This window comes from Mytilus galloprovincialis, chromosome 2 (assembly GCF_965363235.1).
Source record: "Mytilus galloprovincialis chromosome 2, xbMytGall1.hap1.1, whole genome shotgun sequence".
NCBI lineage: Eukaryota > Metazoa > Mollusca > Bivalvia > Mytilida > Mytilidae > Mytilus > Mytilus galloprovincialis.
This window is the reverse complement of record NC_134839.1, coordinates 39,899,929-39,916,829: the sequence shown is the minus strand read 5'-3', so window position 1 is coordinate 39,916,829 and position 16,901 is coordinate 39,899,929. Positions and strand designations below refer to the sequence as shown.

Below are 16,901 nucleotides of genomic sequence, written 5' to 3'. Positions count from 1 at the left end.
AGCAGCTTCATCACCATCAACAAAATTATTTATTGTTATTTTCGTGAAATTTTAGTCATATAGTTTATCAATTAGAGAATTTTTGGTAAGTATTACTTATTAATGTTAAGGTTCTACTGATGTGCTTCTCTAGACCTTTTTGACGGTTCGTTTTATCCCATTTATCTCAATACTATCTCCGATGACAGAAATGTCAACCCGACCTATTCGTGTCGAAAGTGAAAATCGCATCTATGATCATCTATTTGATGAAATAATTTCTTCTTCAGCGGTTCATGCATTATTTCTGTAATGTTTGATAACCAATCACATTCACGTTACATGTTTGCATGAAAATGGTTATGTATTAGTGAATTGTAAGGGCGATGCAACATGGGAGGTCAGTGCGCGATCACGTGACATTATTATTTGTAAACATACATGCTCCCCGTGTAACACGTGTCTGAATTATATTTTCAAAGTGTTATGAATCTTTCAATCACTATTTTATGATATATTTCTTTTTGTTTTTAGGTCTGCATATCAGTATAGTCCAAGTGAATTAGTAATAGTTCTGAGTTGTGTGTTTTTTTTTTGTTTTTTTTTTTATAGAATTAGAAGGTAACTATAAGTCTACATAAGTTATATTTAACTAATGTCTAAAAAGATCCTGATCCTGATCCTAAGGTCAATAATTGACACTACTGTTCTCTGTGTGCTATCTTCCTCCTCTTATGGTACACCGTTGCTCGAGGTAATATCTCGCGGTACTTTAAACTCGATCCACTTTCCCTCTATATTTAAAACCGCATACTAATTTAAACAGCATTTGCTCCCCTTGAACACTAATTTGCCCCTTCCCCGTCATTTCCCTTTAAATTTGCGCAAAAGTCATACTTTTAGTCCATTTACATTAATGACCGATTGTCTTTTTTTTTTTCATTTCTATACTCATGTGACATGATACAACAAATCTGAGCACAAAAAGGCTCTTGCAAAGGCTCTTGCAATTAACTTTTCTTGCAGAGAGAATGGTCTGATACAAAGATTTTTGGCTTTTTAGTGAAAAACTTGAATGCAATTTTAGTGTCAACAGGCTTATATTTAAACCACTTGCTATCCTACAGAAGAAAAGAAAGATATGTGAAATGGAACAGGTACAATAGACATTGTAAAGTGCTTTTGGTTCAAATTTAGTGAGGTCTTTATTGTGGACTTCAAATTTTATGTACCAAGAACCCCACTTTTGACTTCATCCAAACAAGGGCGTTAGACAAGGGTCATTTATACAACACATTTTGCACATATTGTCTGAGATAATCTTCTTTCTGTAGATCCTGAGTTCATAAACAAGTAAAGGAACTAGATGAAAAGGCATAGAAACACAAGTATTGACACATGAAAACCTGTCCGATAGAAAGTCAGGATGCCATGTATGCATTAATATTGAAAAAGCCTTAAAATGCCTATTTTGACCATAAAATGCCAAAATTGGTAATTTTTGTAGAAATTCTATAGAATAAAAGTTTGAATCCTTTAGTTTCATGCTATTTGACAAATTGACACCACCAAATCATTTAAGGAAGTTGCCCAAGTACAGATTCTATATTGACAGACTTCACGAACACAATTAATTGGTAGCGCATTTCTTTTAGAACATAAATGAAAATAAAAAAAATCCCACCTGCGCTTTCTCAATGAAACTTTTACAGTGTGTTGTACTACTTTTTGGACAAATTATATCAAAATTGTAGATAACTTCATCGTCTCTAACTCAAAATAAGAACAATTTTATCTTTAGGGCGTCTTGAAATCTTTTGACAGCTTCCGAAGTCCTATATTTCAACCTTTTTCACCTGGAACAAATCACTACTTTCCTTTTAAATTCGGGACCCAAATTTTTTTACAGTGTAATTTCACCCCCTTACTTACAATTTGAGGCATTAAACATGGATAAATTAATTTGGAAGGGGTATTAAAATTAATGGCAAGTAACCCACTATTAACACTAGGGACTTTATTCGTGAACAACGAAAATCAAGGGACAACAATTGTGGTCTCGAACCATTTGTCTGTCTGGATTGTTAAAACCACAAAATCAGATAGTGATGAATATGCAAGTTTTCAACAATCCCGGAAAATACGAAAAATACACCTTATCGCTATTTAATCCAATCTGGGAAAGACAGTCAAATGTACAACTCCCTGTTTGGGTCATGTGGCTGAAAATAGAGTTTTTTTAGTAGAGAGCTGAGGGAGTAAAAACTTTAGAAAGCGATCATCAAGAAACTTTAAGGGGGTGGCGGGTCTAAATCATTTATATAGGATTTCTCTATATTTTTCTATAAATGAACTTTATATTATAGTTAATAGAAAAATTAAATAAAAAAAGTGGGGTCACCCTTCATTTGCGCTCATAATCAGTCTTCCAAAGAAGCATACATTTATGTAAAAGTGGTTTTTTTCTGTTGAAGTAATAGGAGAAATAAAGTTAATATCGAAATAAAAAAAGAAATTTATTACAGAAATCGCTCAAATTTTACAATAATTTAGTTTAAGTACAGCTTACATATGGAAATGATATTAAAAAATATAGGTCACAGATGAGTTGAAAAAGATATTTCAATTTTAAAGCAAAAAAATGACATTTACCCACCAAAGGGAGATCATTTGGAACTTTTTCAATGATGAATACATTCTAAAACAGGGACAAAACTTAAAGGGGGCCCAGTCGCCCATGGCTCCTACATTTTGAGCTGGGCCCCTAAACTTTCAGTTAAATTTTAGTTGAACATATACAAACTAATTATGAAATATCTGGTCTGGGCTCCTAGCTTGAAATTCCCAAGTTTAGTCCCTGTAAAAGTCATCTGGGGCCAACACAAATTTATTGTTTTGAATGATTTTTGTACCATATGATAAAGTAACAACTACAAAAGGTAACAAATAAAATTTGTAATGAAAAACAAATGTTTATTTTTTTTCTGAAAATTTTATACCCTCGAGGCTCCTTAATCATGTTGATATAGTATGATCCACTTTTTTCGAAATTAAAATTGAAGTAAAAAATTATTTTGTTTAAAGTTTTTACGGTAAGGGACGACATCAAAAGATCAATGTAAGATAAAAAACTTAATTCAAATAGTTTGGGGGTTGGACTGCGGCAAAATATATCCATATGGGTCAATAAGTTTTTCCCAAATTAAGTTAAGAAGGGGGTAGGGGGGTCAGTGAAAAAACTATGTGAGGCTTAAATTAAAATATTGTTTGTTTGCAGTTTACCGACCGACCCTTGAAAATCCTCCCGACTGTGAAAATTTTATTGCTTTAAATTTGAAGAAATTTTTTTTAATACTTCTTTTGACGCGATCCGGAACTTTGGGTCCTTTCCGGAAATGATTTAAAGTCTGGGTCAATTACGCATTTCAAGTTTGGTTTTTCTTATAAAAAAAAAAAAGTGCCTAACAAGATTTTGTGAGGTAGACGAAATTGACTTTAAAACGATCGTATTGACTTTTGATGTGCAGAAATAGGCAGATCGGACATATTTTGACTTTAGTTACTTACTTCTTAAGTTTGGGATTAATTGTAATCAACATATTCAAATGAGACTGAAAAATGCTTTTTTTTATTATGATAAATAATAATTTTACCTGCCGTAGTCGTGCGTAAAATATATTTCGGTATTTCTCTTACGAAAATGACTTGTTTAATGGAACAAAACGCATTATTTGTAAACTTTCTCTTTACTCTTCACAATAGGCTTTTAAAGAATAACCTTTCCAACTGTATATTCGGAAAATTTTGTGAAAATCGAATAAGTGGCAATTCTTACCTTTCATACCTTAACTTTCATTGATAAAACATAATATTGACTCGTCCAGTGTCCAGTTTGAAGGTCATTCTAGTTACCGGTCACATTCATGCACGTTCTAATTAATCAATAGTCATGTATGAAAAGCATAAACAAGTTTGAAGGTAAACTAATAACAACTTAATCCAATCAAATTGCCTACGATTCAATAACAATGACCAGTCCACATCATAAAAATGTATAGGGGTAAACTGGGTAGGGAGAAAATATCAGATATGTTAAGTTCATTATTTTGCAATAACGAGTAAAAATTTGTTAACCAATAGATTTGTTATAATTTCATAATCATGTCGTTATGTATTGGTATAGTTTTTGGATCTTTCATTAGCGTATTTAAGGCTGTAGAAAGTTTGGGCTTCAAAAGTCAACATAATCATTGACTTTATAAAGAAAATTCGCCTTTTTAAAACATTGAATGTTTCACAAATAATACGCGACAACAAAGCAAAATCATTTCTTAAAACACAGCAAAAAAAATAATTCTGATTGATGCAGTGGTATTGTCATAAATTGCACTGGAGTGAACAGTGGTACATCAAACGTCGAATTCCCTCACACAATGTTATCACACACTATAGCTTCCCGTCAAGCGTTCATGTGACCATTTAATGATAAAGCACATGGAAATTGTTTAGGACAGGTATCTATGAAGTCACGGAGGAGTACTTTACGCTGTCGTCTCGTGTCAATTTTAAGACAAATAACAAACAAACAAGTTTATTAGTAAACTGTTTATACAGATTCAGGCACATGTAATGATGTGTGATGATATCATTGACGATGATGCAGCGGATATTCATAACTGACACGATAACCATTCTGTCTCAAACAAATCGGGTACAGAATCTGTGGAGCCTGACTTTATGGAACCAATTTCAGTGGTTAAATAATTCGACAGCAGATGAAACCACTCCTCCGTGACTTAAATCTTCATGGATATCTGTAAACACACCTGTACGGAGGAAGGGCTCATTTGAAATGTTAATGGATATAGATCATGCCAAATCAATAAGAAGCAACCCTATTAACTACACAAAGATGTAGAGAAAATGAATGGTTAGCTTGAAAAATAAATATACTCTCTCTATATTAAATTTATCTTCGATTGCAATGAGTATGCTCCTTTAGGATAAGGGGGGCTGCCCCACTCATTGCAATTATTCTCTTTCTTACAATATTAAATATACCCAACTTGACTGTGTGGCCTGTGTGAATTCAATTAAAACATGTCCTTAGGAGCTATGCTGCCAATTTTTTTTATGCATTAAAAACATTTCAGTACAGACCATTTACTTTTAATGACCTGCTATGGATTTCACCCCAAACTTTAGATTTCTTTGGTTTTCATTAAAGCCTGACAAAAATATAACCTTATCACATATAATTAAATATTGTTAGAAATATGAAAACAGTCGAATGTCTAAATACTTTTTTTTTCAAGTTGCCTTTTTTTTCAATTGAGAAAGATTAAGTGTTTTTTTTTTTATTAAAAATACACTCTTTCATAGTTATCAAAAGTACCAGGATTATAATTTTATACACCAGACGCGCGTTTCGTCTACATAAGACTCATCAGTGACGCTCAGATCAAAATAGTTAAAAAGCCGAATAAATACAAAGTTGAAGAGCATTGAGGATCCAAAAATCCAAAAAGTTGTGCCAAATACGGCTAAGGTTATCTACTCCTGGGGTAAGAAAATCCTTAGTTTTTCGAAAAATTCAAAGTTTTGTAAACAGAAAATTTATTAAAATGACCATATGATTGATATTCATGTCAACACCGAAGTGCTGACTACTGGGCTGGTGATACCCTCGGGGACGAAACGTCCGCCAGCAGTGGCATCGACCCAGTGGTGTAAATAGTTTTCAAAAGTACCAGGATTATAATTTTATATGCCAGACGCGCGTTTCGTCTACATAAGACTCATCAGTGACGCTCAGATCAAAATAGTTAAAAATATTTATGTCATAAATTGGATAATGACACTATGTTAAAGTTTCAGTTTTGTTAAAAAGTTTTTTATCTGAAAATGCCTGTTCATTTGATGTTGGTTTTCAGCATGTCCAGTGTTTGTTGTTTTAAAATGTTTTTTTTTTTCTTCACAAGAAACTTGGTTTAGTGTAACTGCTTGTTTAAACTGTATTTTGGCTGATAAAATAAAATATTTTTCCTACCTACCGACCCTTCGGTCTGAAGGTACAGTCGGAAAACTGCAAACAAACATATTTTTAAGGTTGGCCTGAATTAAGTTTTTTATCCTTCATTGAACTTTTGGTGTCGTCCTTAAGTTAAAACAGGTCTCATAAAAAAGTATTGTGCATCAGTTTAAATTTCATGAATTCTTAAATCACATGTATATGAATCATGGACTATAATTCTTTATAGCAATGTCTGTTAGCCATTTAGGGGTCTTTTGCATTTAAAGTTCAGATTAAGTGGGTTTATTTTGCGAAAAATGACCTCAATATAAAGGACAATATATATATATATATAGACAATATATAGACTCAAAAAATGGTATATCAAACAGAAGACAAAAAAAGGGAAAATATAGTGAATTTTGGAGAATTTATATTATTAAATGTACATGCATTTGAAATATTTAAGATCCATGGTGACCTAGCTACCAGTTTAGAAAACAGTGATTTAAATGCTAGTCTATTAGAGGGATATTTCATTTTCATTGGTAGTAGATATAGAATCTTATTTTATCATGAAGTCCAATTTGAAAATGACTTTGGGGAGGGTTGGGATCCCGCTAACATGTTTAACCCCGCTACATTATTTATGTATGTGCCTGTCCCAAGTCAGGAGCCTGTAATTCAGTGGTTGTCGTTTGTTTATGTGTTGCATATTTGTTTTTCATTCATTTTTTTTTACATTGTCTTATCGGGGCCTTTTATAGCTGACTATATATGCGGTATGGGTTTTGCTCATTGTTGAAGGCCGTAGGGTGACCTATAATTGTTAATGTTTGTGTCATTTTGGTCTTTTGTGGATAGTTGTCTCATTGGCAATCATACCACATCTTCTTTTTTATATTTGGGTATGAAGATGTAGTAAAGGCTGAATGCCAGTTTTAGTCTTATATATGTACTTTATAATTTTAGCCTTACATGTATATAATTACATATATATATATATGTATGTGTACATATATCACTGATTTAGTGGCAATGATAAATAGACACTGACAAGTCTTCAATGGTGGATCAGAGCTCCAGATAAGCTGCGTATTTGCGTGATCCCGCTATACAAATAATAAAAAACCCAATGCAATTGCCCATTGTTGGGTTCAATAACCCAATTAATTCAAAGGGAAACCCAATTATATGCCAAAAACATTAGTTCTCAACCCTTTTATTTGCTACAGTTTACGTTATTTACCCTTATCTGTTTACAGTCGTTGCGTATTAAATCTTTTTTTATAATATTCATAATTGGAAATTTCCTTTCGTCCTAAAAATAAATCCCTGCATCAAGTAGCTGAAATGGGTCCCTGTTGGAGTTTTCCATTGCTTAATAAGTACACATGTTTTTTAAAACATTTCAATCTTCTCGGCGTTTATCTATTAGCATGTGTCATGAAGTCATATTTGTTTCGAATTGCTCGGGATTTATCATAACATACATTGAATTCAAACAAAAGTGTATGTCCGATAAAAATATTGAATAGAAGCATGTTTTCTGCTTCTTTTGAAAAGCTGAGGGAAAGTTCTGATGATAACAAGACCCAACCAGTTTTATTAGGAAGCGTCCTCGAACGCACGGGCGTGTATGCATACCTTAAAAAGAACATTGCAATCAAACATCAGGTTTTCGTCAAAAAAAAAACAGTTGGAAAAAGTGAAAGGCCAAATCAATTATGACATGATAAACATGATAAAGCACCAGAAACCTAAAGTTCTAGTAAAAGACAACTAAACCAGTAGATTTATGTAAATTGAATAAAACTTAAACATTCATGTATAATTAGAGTTCTTATACTATTTTTATTTCATTTTACGGTTAATTTATGAATACACATATACAGGCACTGTCACTGGTCTCAGAATTTATTATATAAAGGTACATGACGTGTGCCTGTGAATACACATATCCATTTTTGTGAGAAAACACAAAACTGGCAGAAAGTTTAAAACGGGACACAAATTGAACCTACTATTGCTCCTCAGTGAATAAACCAAATAAAACAGCTAGCAAATAACCCTAAACCAAATAAAACAGCTAAACAAAGAAAGAAACACATTTAAGATGGAAAAAAATCTGGGGTTGATATTGCCTAAATATTCAATATTGTGTTGATGAAAAAACCCAATACATTAAGGAGCTTGGTGGTGAAAAAACCAATTTGATATTAACATGAGGGGTGAACTGGAATTGATAATGCAATAAAAAAACTTTATCACCCAATTATATAAGAAAATGGTGGGTAAAAACCCCAATTTGTGAATCCTTATCTGGAGCTCTGGTGGATCCAGAACTTTTCATGGGGGGGGGGGGGGCAGTCATGCTTCAGTGAGTGATTCCCTATATAATCAACCAAATTTTTCCCATAAAAGGGTGGGGGGCGGCCCCCCTGGATCCACCTATGGTCTTAGATAACATTTTATAGTTATGAATATTTTGTCAGTTGACTAAAACTAGATGGAGGTGTGTGTGTTCTTATTTCCAACAGATGTACACTAAACCTATATCAATATGTGCATAAAGCAAATTGATAGTTGCTAGATACTGAATGATTATACCACAAGAAAGTTTTAACCTGTGCATATATATACTTAAAATACGATAAAACAATCATGTCTTTTTCAGGAATTCTGAATCCAACCATGTAGTATGGAATGTTCTTGAGATATGGTTTTGGTCGATGGATGTTCACGAAGGACCTGTAGTACAAAGTATATCACTGGATTTAGCTCTTTGTCTAAGTGTATTATTAAATTACTTTGCTTTGAGCTCAGTTCATTGTTATGCAATTCTTTCTTTGTAAAATAAAGATTTGAAAGACAACTCTCATGTACAAGGATTTGTCAAAGTAGTATCACCTCTTATGTACAATGTAAGTATTAGGGAGATAAAAGCATTCTATTTTAATTTGAACCAAACATATTATGTTTGTTCAATTATGTTAAAAAAATGATAAGCTCTATCTAGGCTTATCGATTTCTTAAACTATATTTCATTGTTCATGCTTGAAATTTTTATACAACCACAGAAATTTTTGCGGTCCTAAATAGGTATCCTGTCGTCGTCGTCCGAAGACAGATGGTTTCCATATAATAACTTAACTATAACCAAAAAGAAATAAATAAAATTATAACACAATGTTTATAACCACAAAAGGAAGCTTGGGATTGATTTTGGGGGTTATAGTCCATAAGGTTTAGGTTCCAAAGGTGCCCAAAACAAGCATTAATTTAGTGTCAGTACAATAAGTTGTGTATAAGTATTTCAATTGCTCTGAAATTGTACCATAATGTTTAATACCATAAGTAGAAGGTTGGGGTATATTTTAAGGGTTATTGGGGCAAACAGTCGAGGAATTGAGGGCCAAAACCAAGCATGTTTGTAGAGTCGAGACCATAAATTGTCCAGAATGGTTGTTGAATTACCTAAAACCAATGCTTTATGAAATCTTCTTTCAAAATTAGAGTTGTCTTTCTCTGTCAAGAATAGTAGTTTAATCATCTTAAATTAATGCTTTATACAATATACAATGCAAAATTCACTTTACTACCAACTGATAAATTAAAGCAGTCTTTAATAACCATTCAGTGATTACAAGCACTTTGATTATCATTCTAGGGTTATGCCCTTTTACAAATGGAAACATTGAAGAATTATTTAGTCTTAACTTAAGTTTGTTTTAACTAAATCTAGTGAACCATACCAATAGTAAGCAAATACATATGAAAAAGATGTGGTATGCTTTCCAATAAGACAATTCTCCACAAGAGACCAAATGACACAGAAGTTAACAACTATAGGTCACTGTACGGACATAAACAATAGGTAAAGCCAATACCGCATAATCAGCTATAAAAGGCACCGAAATGACAATATAAAACAATTCAAACGAGAAAACTAATGGCCTTATTTAGTAAAAAAAAAAAAAAAAAAAAAAAACTTATATGTAACACATAAATAAACGACAATCACCGAGTTACATGCTCCTTATATCATGTTCTCAAATCTAGATATCATCTCCGATATAGAAAAAATTAATCTATTATGTGTTGCTCTCCTAGATACAAAATGTATCCAAAATCAAAGATGTAGAACATATTCTATCATAATCATTCGGTAACTAGTGTTATTACTGTCTCCTCCATGCCTGTCATGAACATAAAAAAAAATATTAAATAAATAACAGTTCTAATGCTCAAATTGGTTGTCACCGTGCAACACAGTTAATAATATAAAAAAGAAGATGTGGTATGATTGCCAATGAGACAACTATCCACAAAAGACCAAAATGACACAAACATTAACAGTTATAGGTCACCGTACGGCCTTCAATAATGAGCAAAGCCCATACCGCATATATAGTCAGCTATAAAAGGCCCCGATAAGACAATGTAAAACAATTCAAGCGAGAAAACTAATGGCCTCATTTATGTAAAAAAATGAACGAAAAACAAATATGTAACACATAAACAAACGGCAACCACTGAATTACAGGCTCCTGACTTGGGACAGGCACATACAAAAATAATGTGGCGGGGTTAAACATGTTAGTGGGATCCCAAGCCTCCCCTAACCTGGGACCCCTACAACATAAGAACAAACTATAAAAATCAGTTAAAAAAGGCTTAACTCATCAGATAGACAAACAAATAACACCTTAAAGGAAAAACATAGAACTCCTTTTGTCATAAGACACTGTCAAACATCCAAACATACTATCCACACTCATCTGTGTCCACACTTGTTACACTATAATAATGATTTTGAAGACGTTGCAATAATATCATAATGTATATATATGCTATGCTGTTTTATAATTTTGTAAACTGATTATTTCTTTTGCAAAAATAAAATAATTAGTATTAATATTTTTTAGGTGGAGTAGTAATTTAACTTCTTAAAAGGGTAAATTTAAATGTCCCTTGGATCGATATAGTTTGTTAGATTGTTTGGGTGTACTTTACTATGCAATATAATAGGATAGGCTCAAGATATATCCAAGATATGCCAGATGGCAAGGACCTATTACCGTTCTTGCTTATGTCCATATTCATGTTTATATAGTCTGTTTTCCTGAATGAAAATTCAATTAAATAAACGTTATGACGAAGCCCTTATCTAGCACATCGAATAAAAAAATCAAGACGTGAATCAATCAACTAATATCATTTCGATTTTAACAAGACATTCAAACTTCTTCTATCTAATATAAACTGTAAAACAATCATTTAGATTTAGATTTGTGCCATAGCAGAACCAAGCAAGATGATATATCTAAATCTGCAATATTGTCTATGAAACAAAATACATTGGCGGGTCAAGGGGATGGAGTGGGGGTTCTGGGGGGTTGGACCTCCCTTTTATTATTAAGTTTTTTTATATAGATATATGAACGTTTCATGGTGTTCCGAGAGATGGAACTCTCACCTTGTGAAGATGGCTGGATCCGCGTCTGTATCATCTGTATATATAAGTCTAGAGAAAAATGCCTGTGATCTCGTATATTATTTTTGGCATCATTTAAAGATAAAATCTTTTTTTCTGACGCCGAGTTCAATACGTCATTGGAGCATATCGTATATTACATCTGCGATGCAGTATTGCATTTTTTTCAAAAGGTTAGTGAAAAACTACATCATAGCATTAAATTATCTTAAGTTGAAGCACAATTTTGGAAGGATTGCAGGAATTTAGACTCCTTTTCGAAGGAGAGAAAGCCGTTTTTACAAATGTTGCGCACACGTGTCAGTGATCTCTCGGTAGATATATAGTTTACAGGTCAAGAAATCTCGGTAATTCAAGAAACTTATTTTAACCTCATAATCACACTACGGTGGCGAGGTGGGAAAAAAATAAATAAAACTCTTTTTTTCTGAAACTGAAAAGGATAAGTCACAAATACTCAAAGCGGGATTCGCTTTTTAAGAAAACGCCTTTCTGACAGACATAGGCTTAAAGGTTAACCGATTATAGTTTACTCATCTTTAAAACACTTGTCACATTAGAATAAAAACATTGATGACATAATGTGATATATCTCTATTCATATAAGTGTTTAAATAATCTTACCTGCTGCTGCTAGACATGCAATGCCAACCAATTTGAGGACAGGTTTATCTTTTAAGACGAATAATTTGAGTATGACAACAACAACAGCAGCTATTAGACATAGAAAACCAAGTGTTTCCATGGCTTGAACGGCTTCGAACCAGGCTTTAAATAAATAAACAAACAGCGTTTACATGAATGTTAATAAATTCAATATTCCACTTTTCCTTAACAAACTTAAACTAAAAAGTTGTACAACATTTGTAAGAGTTATAAAACTGTTTAAATATAAACATGTATGAAGATTAGTTTGGTCAATAAACTTGAAGACATTTGTGACACTGGTGGTGCTGAAATATTAACACGAATATCAAATGAACTCCAAGCAATTTTAAATTCATTTAATGTTCAGAAATATGGCACATTGTTCAGTAGTATCTTTAAGCAGACAAAGAAAGCTTTCATACTTTTATTTTCGGTAAAGATATAAGTAAAGGCAAGATGTTTGAAAATAACCATATCGGCGAAACAAATACAAGGAAAATATAGCCATGCATTCTCCAAAAACCAATCAAAGGAAAAACAGCAATTTAACTTTAAAAAATAAGTTGCAATAACTTAAATTTACACATAATTTGAAAGTATTCATTTGACTAAAATAATAATGAGATATTATCACCAAGATCTCCATAATTTGTGTTAACTGTTTTGTGTATGACGACATACTGAATTGATTATTTTTTTTGCAGAAAATGTTAATACTATATTTTGTTGTATTATTTCTCATAAAACGTTTATTGTATATATACAACAAGTCTTAAAACTCGACTCTCCTATTTTACTAATCTTTACTTACAACCGTAATTTCTGTCTCCTGTTGATATACATTCTGTGGTACCGCTTCCTGTTTGGCAGTATCTCCAAAGTCCTTCATTAGCGTCAATATTTACCACAGTTAAACTACCTGATGCCCAGTATGGGGTAGCAAAACCAATTAAATCGAAAAATGCGGCGACAATTGTTAGAACAAAGCCAACAAATGTAGGAAGGTTTATTCCAGCAATTTCCATCGTAAAAGCCTAATCTTTTAACCTGAAATTGTGTCTGAATATCAATATAATTGGACAAATTTTAAGAGTATAATAATCAACACTATGAAGCGGGTTTTTATGTACTGAGAAAAAACCATATACAATCGTAGCTAAGCGACACACAATATCATCAATTTCTGCATGATTGCAATTATTCAAACAATTTGCATTAACTATGTAATCAGTAATTATGATGATTGTTACCGTAACAACTTGTAGTCGTGGTCCTATAGTTTCGTTTTACAAAAAGGACACTGCGCAGATTGTGTTACGTCCACAATTAGGTTAGGCATTTAATTTTCAAAAGATCAAATTCTTTTCAAAATCAATATACATATCACAACGATTTCCAGAAAATTGAACAGCTTGGTTCTTATTGTATGTTTAGATTTTCAGAAAATAAAACAGGTTAAGGTTATGTATAGTTGACCAGACGTGGCATGTTTGAGATTATTGTAAACATCTAAATTTACTGTAGATATAACGATCTGCCACTTTAAGATTGAGTAAATATGACTCTAAACAAAACATTTTTTTTGTATGACGCATAAAACACACCTCTGGACGAGTTTGTCATATCAGCATATAGAATTGGTCAACTAATCTCTGTTTTATTACTTTTTAAATATCCGAACTTTTGATAGCACCCTATGCATTTCAGACAAAAGAAAATCCTGTATCATCTAAAATGTGTTTCGGGGAAGATTACCATTAAACGAGTATTGACCTGAGTTATGCAGTGTGAGTGTGAACAAAACATACAGACGTAATGGGTAAAAGTGTAAAAAATAGAGGTACAACAGTCAACATTGGAAATTTTGTGAAGCAACATCATTTACAATAAAAATGTACGAGTTTAATTTTAAAGATTTGATTTACTTCAAACTTAATGTGCATTTTTGTACAAATTTTCTAATTCATTTTTTTATTCAAGAAAATATTATTTGAAATTTTAGTTTAAAATGAAGTGTGAGCAAAATGTTTTGAAATAAATTTGATATGCTCTTTACATGCAACTATAACTTGACCTGAATGAGTAAAGAGCAGCGAAACCAATTAAAAAGAAAACTCGACAGCAAATATAACAAACAAATGTAAGGATAATTGTACCTTTTAAAACGTCGTAAATTTACACTTTAAAAAAAAACAAATACTAGTATCACTTTTTCAGTAGTACGGAACACGACTAAAATATAAGAACTCAAAGTTTAATCTGTAAGTACAACCAATGCGGTTATATAACCTCCTTGGTACAACAGAACTTTGCACAGGGACAAACAAACTATATATTTGAGTGTATTGTTAGATATACCGTTATATTATCTTTTTGCTTCAAACCTATTTAAATTTATGCTTAAATGGTCAGATCTTTTATACAAAAGAAATACCACTCCAACGCCATTTGATATGATTTACATTGTTAGGGCTATATTCTAATTTTCAATTATATCAATAGCGATTATTCAGTGGGTTTTCAATTTGGGAATTCCTCACATAATTAAATTGTATTTTTGTTATGTCTTTTATCAGACAGTTAGACATGATGACCGATTTAACCAATACAATTCTGCTAAATACACAGTTATCATTTCCCTCATTGTTTGTTTGTCACTCAACTATTAAGGACGAGTGAGGTATAGTGCGGAACCCGAATGGATATGGGTAATTTTAAAAATTACAAGTTTTCGGAAAACCTATGCTTATTTCTTTCTTGTTCTATGTAAATGAGAGTGAACAACACTTTATAAATGAATTGCGTTCGAAATATCTTTAGCTAAAATATATAGAATTGGATACTGATTGCATTTCATGGAAATATGTATATTTAATTTCCTATGTACATAGGGTTTGGTACATTTAGATTTTGACCCTGTGTGTGAGTAAAACAAATGCAGTTGAAATTTCCTGTAGTCATTTTAATTCTATGTAACAAATCGTCACATAAAAATTCCGCGTGCAATTCAGTTATACCCTTTTGATTTTATGTATTCCTATACAAAATGTGCAAATTGATAAATAAAAAAACCTTTCATTGTCCTGGGATATAGCGGGCTTTATAAGTGTAAAAATGGCCTACTAAATTCACAACTGAACAGCATTTACAAAAATTGTCTATCCTGTGTCTATGAATGAAGTAATAGGACTATATTTGTTTGAAACGAATTTAAATAGTGTATAAAATTAAAATGTTATTTATGTTTTATCATGTTTATTCAGTTAAAGATCACAATATCTTTATCTTCGGAAGTTACCATACACAATATTCAATATAGTAGAATGGTCATATGATAGACAATTACAATTCCTTTGGTAATATTTGTATGTATCGCAAACGTACGTGTTTCTTGAAAATAAAGTGACTAACGCAAACACATTCGACACACATCTGTAGAACTGTAATATAGGGTAACGGAATCTGCCGAAGTTTGCCAATTAACATACTCGTACCCCATTATTTTATTCTTATAATGAGACCACTTTCCATTAGGAAACAAAATGACATAAAATGTAAGCAACATTAGCAACCCATACGCCCTTCAACAATGAGTAAGACCAATTAAAAAAATCAGGTCACCGGGTTTGTACTCGCTTTTCTCATTTCTTCCTTTCCTCTTAAAAGAAGTGTTTGGTTTTTTTATCCAATCATATATGATTGCGAAAAAAATTAAAATTTTATTCTGCAGACCTTTCATTTATGGAGAAATGGTTCTTCTAAACCTACAAATCTCTAATTTGACTCTAAACCTCATTCATCTAAAGCTCGCAGCTACCAACTTATACTATATATGTATATTTAATTTAAAGAAGAATGAATTGCATAACAGTGTTTACATGAACACCTGGTATTTAAATGATGTCGTGTCGGTCACTGCATGTCGACAACAAGGTGACTTTTAATAGGGATGTTCATAATTTATACATGTCCATTGTTTGAATGAAAGTTTATAGGAATTTGTTTTGAATATTTTAATATACTCACACCAAAAAGTTTTTTTGAAAGAATACGTATATTCAGAGTTGATATCACTAAGTAATCGAGAGAAACACTCAATATTAATACGTACGTTTTTCTTGCACAAACGGTCATTTGCCCATTAACAAAAATACGAAAACATTTATTCGTACGAGTTGACGTAAAGTAACCTACGATCAGTTTTCATTTTTAGAATATTATACCGCTACGGAACAAAGTCTCGTAGGGTATAATATTTTAAACCTGTTCGTCTGTCCGTTAGTCGCCAGTCCGTCCTTCAGTCCTGTTCTTGTCATCGCAACGTCTTTCTGAAACTACAGAATGTTAAGAAACTTTGTAGATAAAATGAACATACCATGTAGATATGCTTATATAAACATGCTAATATCAAATTATGATTAATTTTTTCTTCTTCTAAAGTTATGTCATTTTGAGCTTAGAAATATTGCCCCAAATATACTAGCGACAGTTTGTCACCGCAACTTCTCTCAATTTCACAGAACTTTGTAGATACTAAGGTCATGCTATGTAGAAATATAAAACAACACGTTTAATAATTTATTGCGTCCGAAGCGCTTTTCTGGATTTACCTTCATCAGGAACGCTCAAAGCCAAACAATTGAAATCCGAAGATGTATAAGTACCGAAAATCGTTGAAGAGCTATATGTAAAAATACCTAAAATAAATAGCCAAATTCATCTAAAGCCAACTTTACCTGAGGGAGTTGAAACCTTAGTTTCATA

General features: G+C 32.2%; 1 protein-coding gene across 1 annotated transcript in view; it reads right to left on the bottom strand.

Moving 5' to 3' along the window:
• The window catches only part of LOC143062034 (uncharacterized), a 37,896-nt gene that overhangs the window by 1,315 nt on the left and 19,680 nt on the right, over window positions 1–16,901 (bottom strand). Inside the window, exons 4-5 of the mRNA XM_076233886.1 lie at window positions 12,949–13,171; window positions 12,114–12,257 (exon numbers count right to left, since the gene is read on the bottom strand). Coding sequence (XP_076090001.1) covers window positions 12,114–12,257; window positions 12,949–13,171 — 367 coding nt within the window. The remainder of the gene's footprint in view (window positions 1–12,113; window positions 12,258–12,948; window positions 13,172–16,901) is intronic.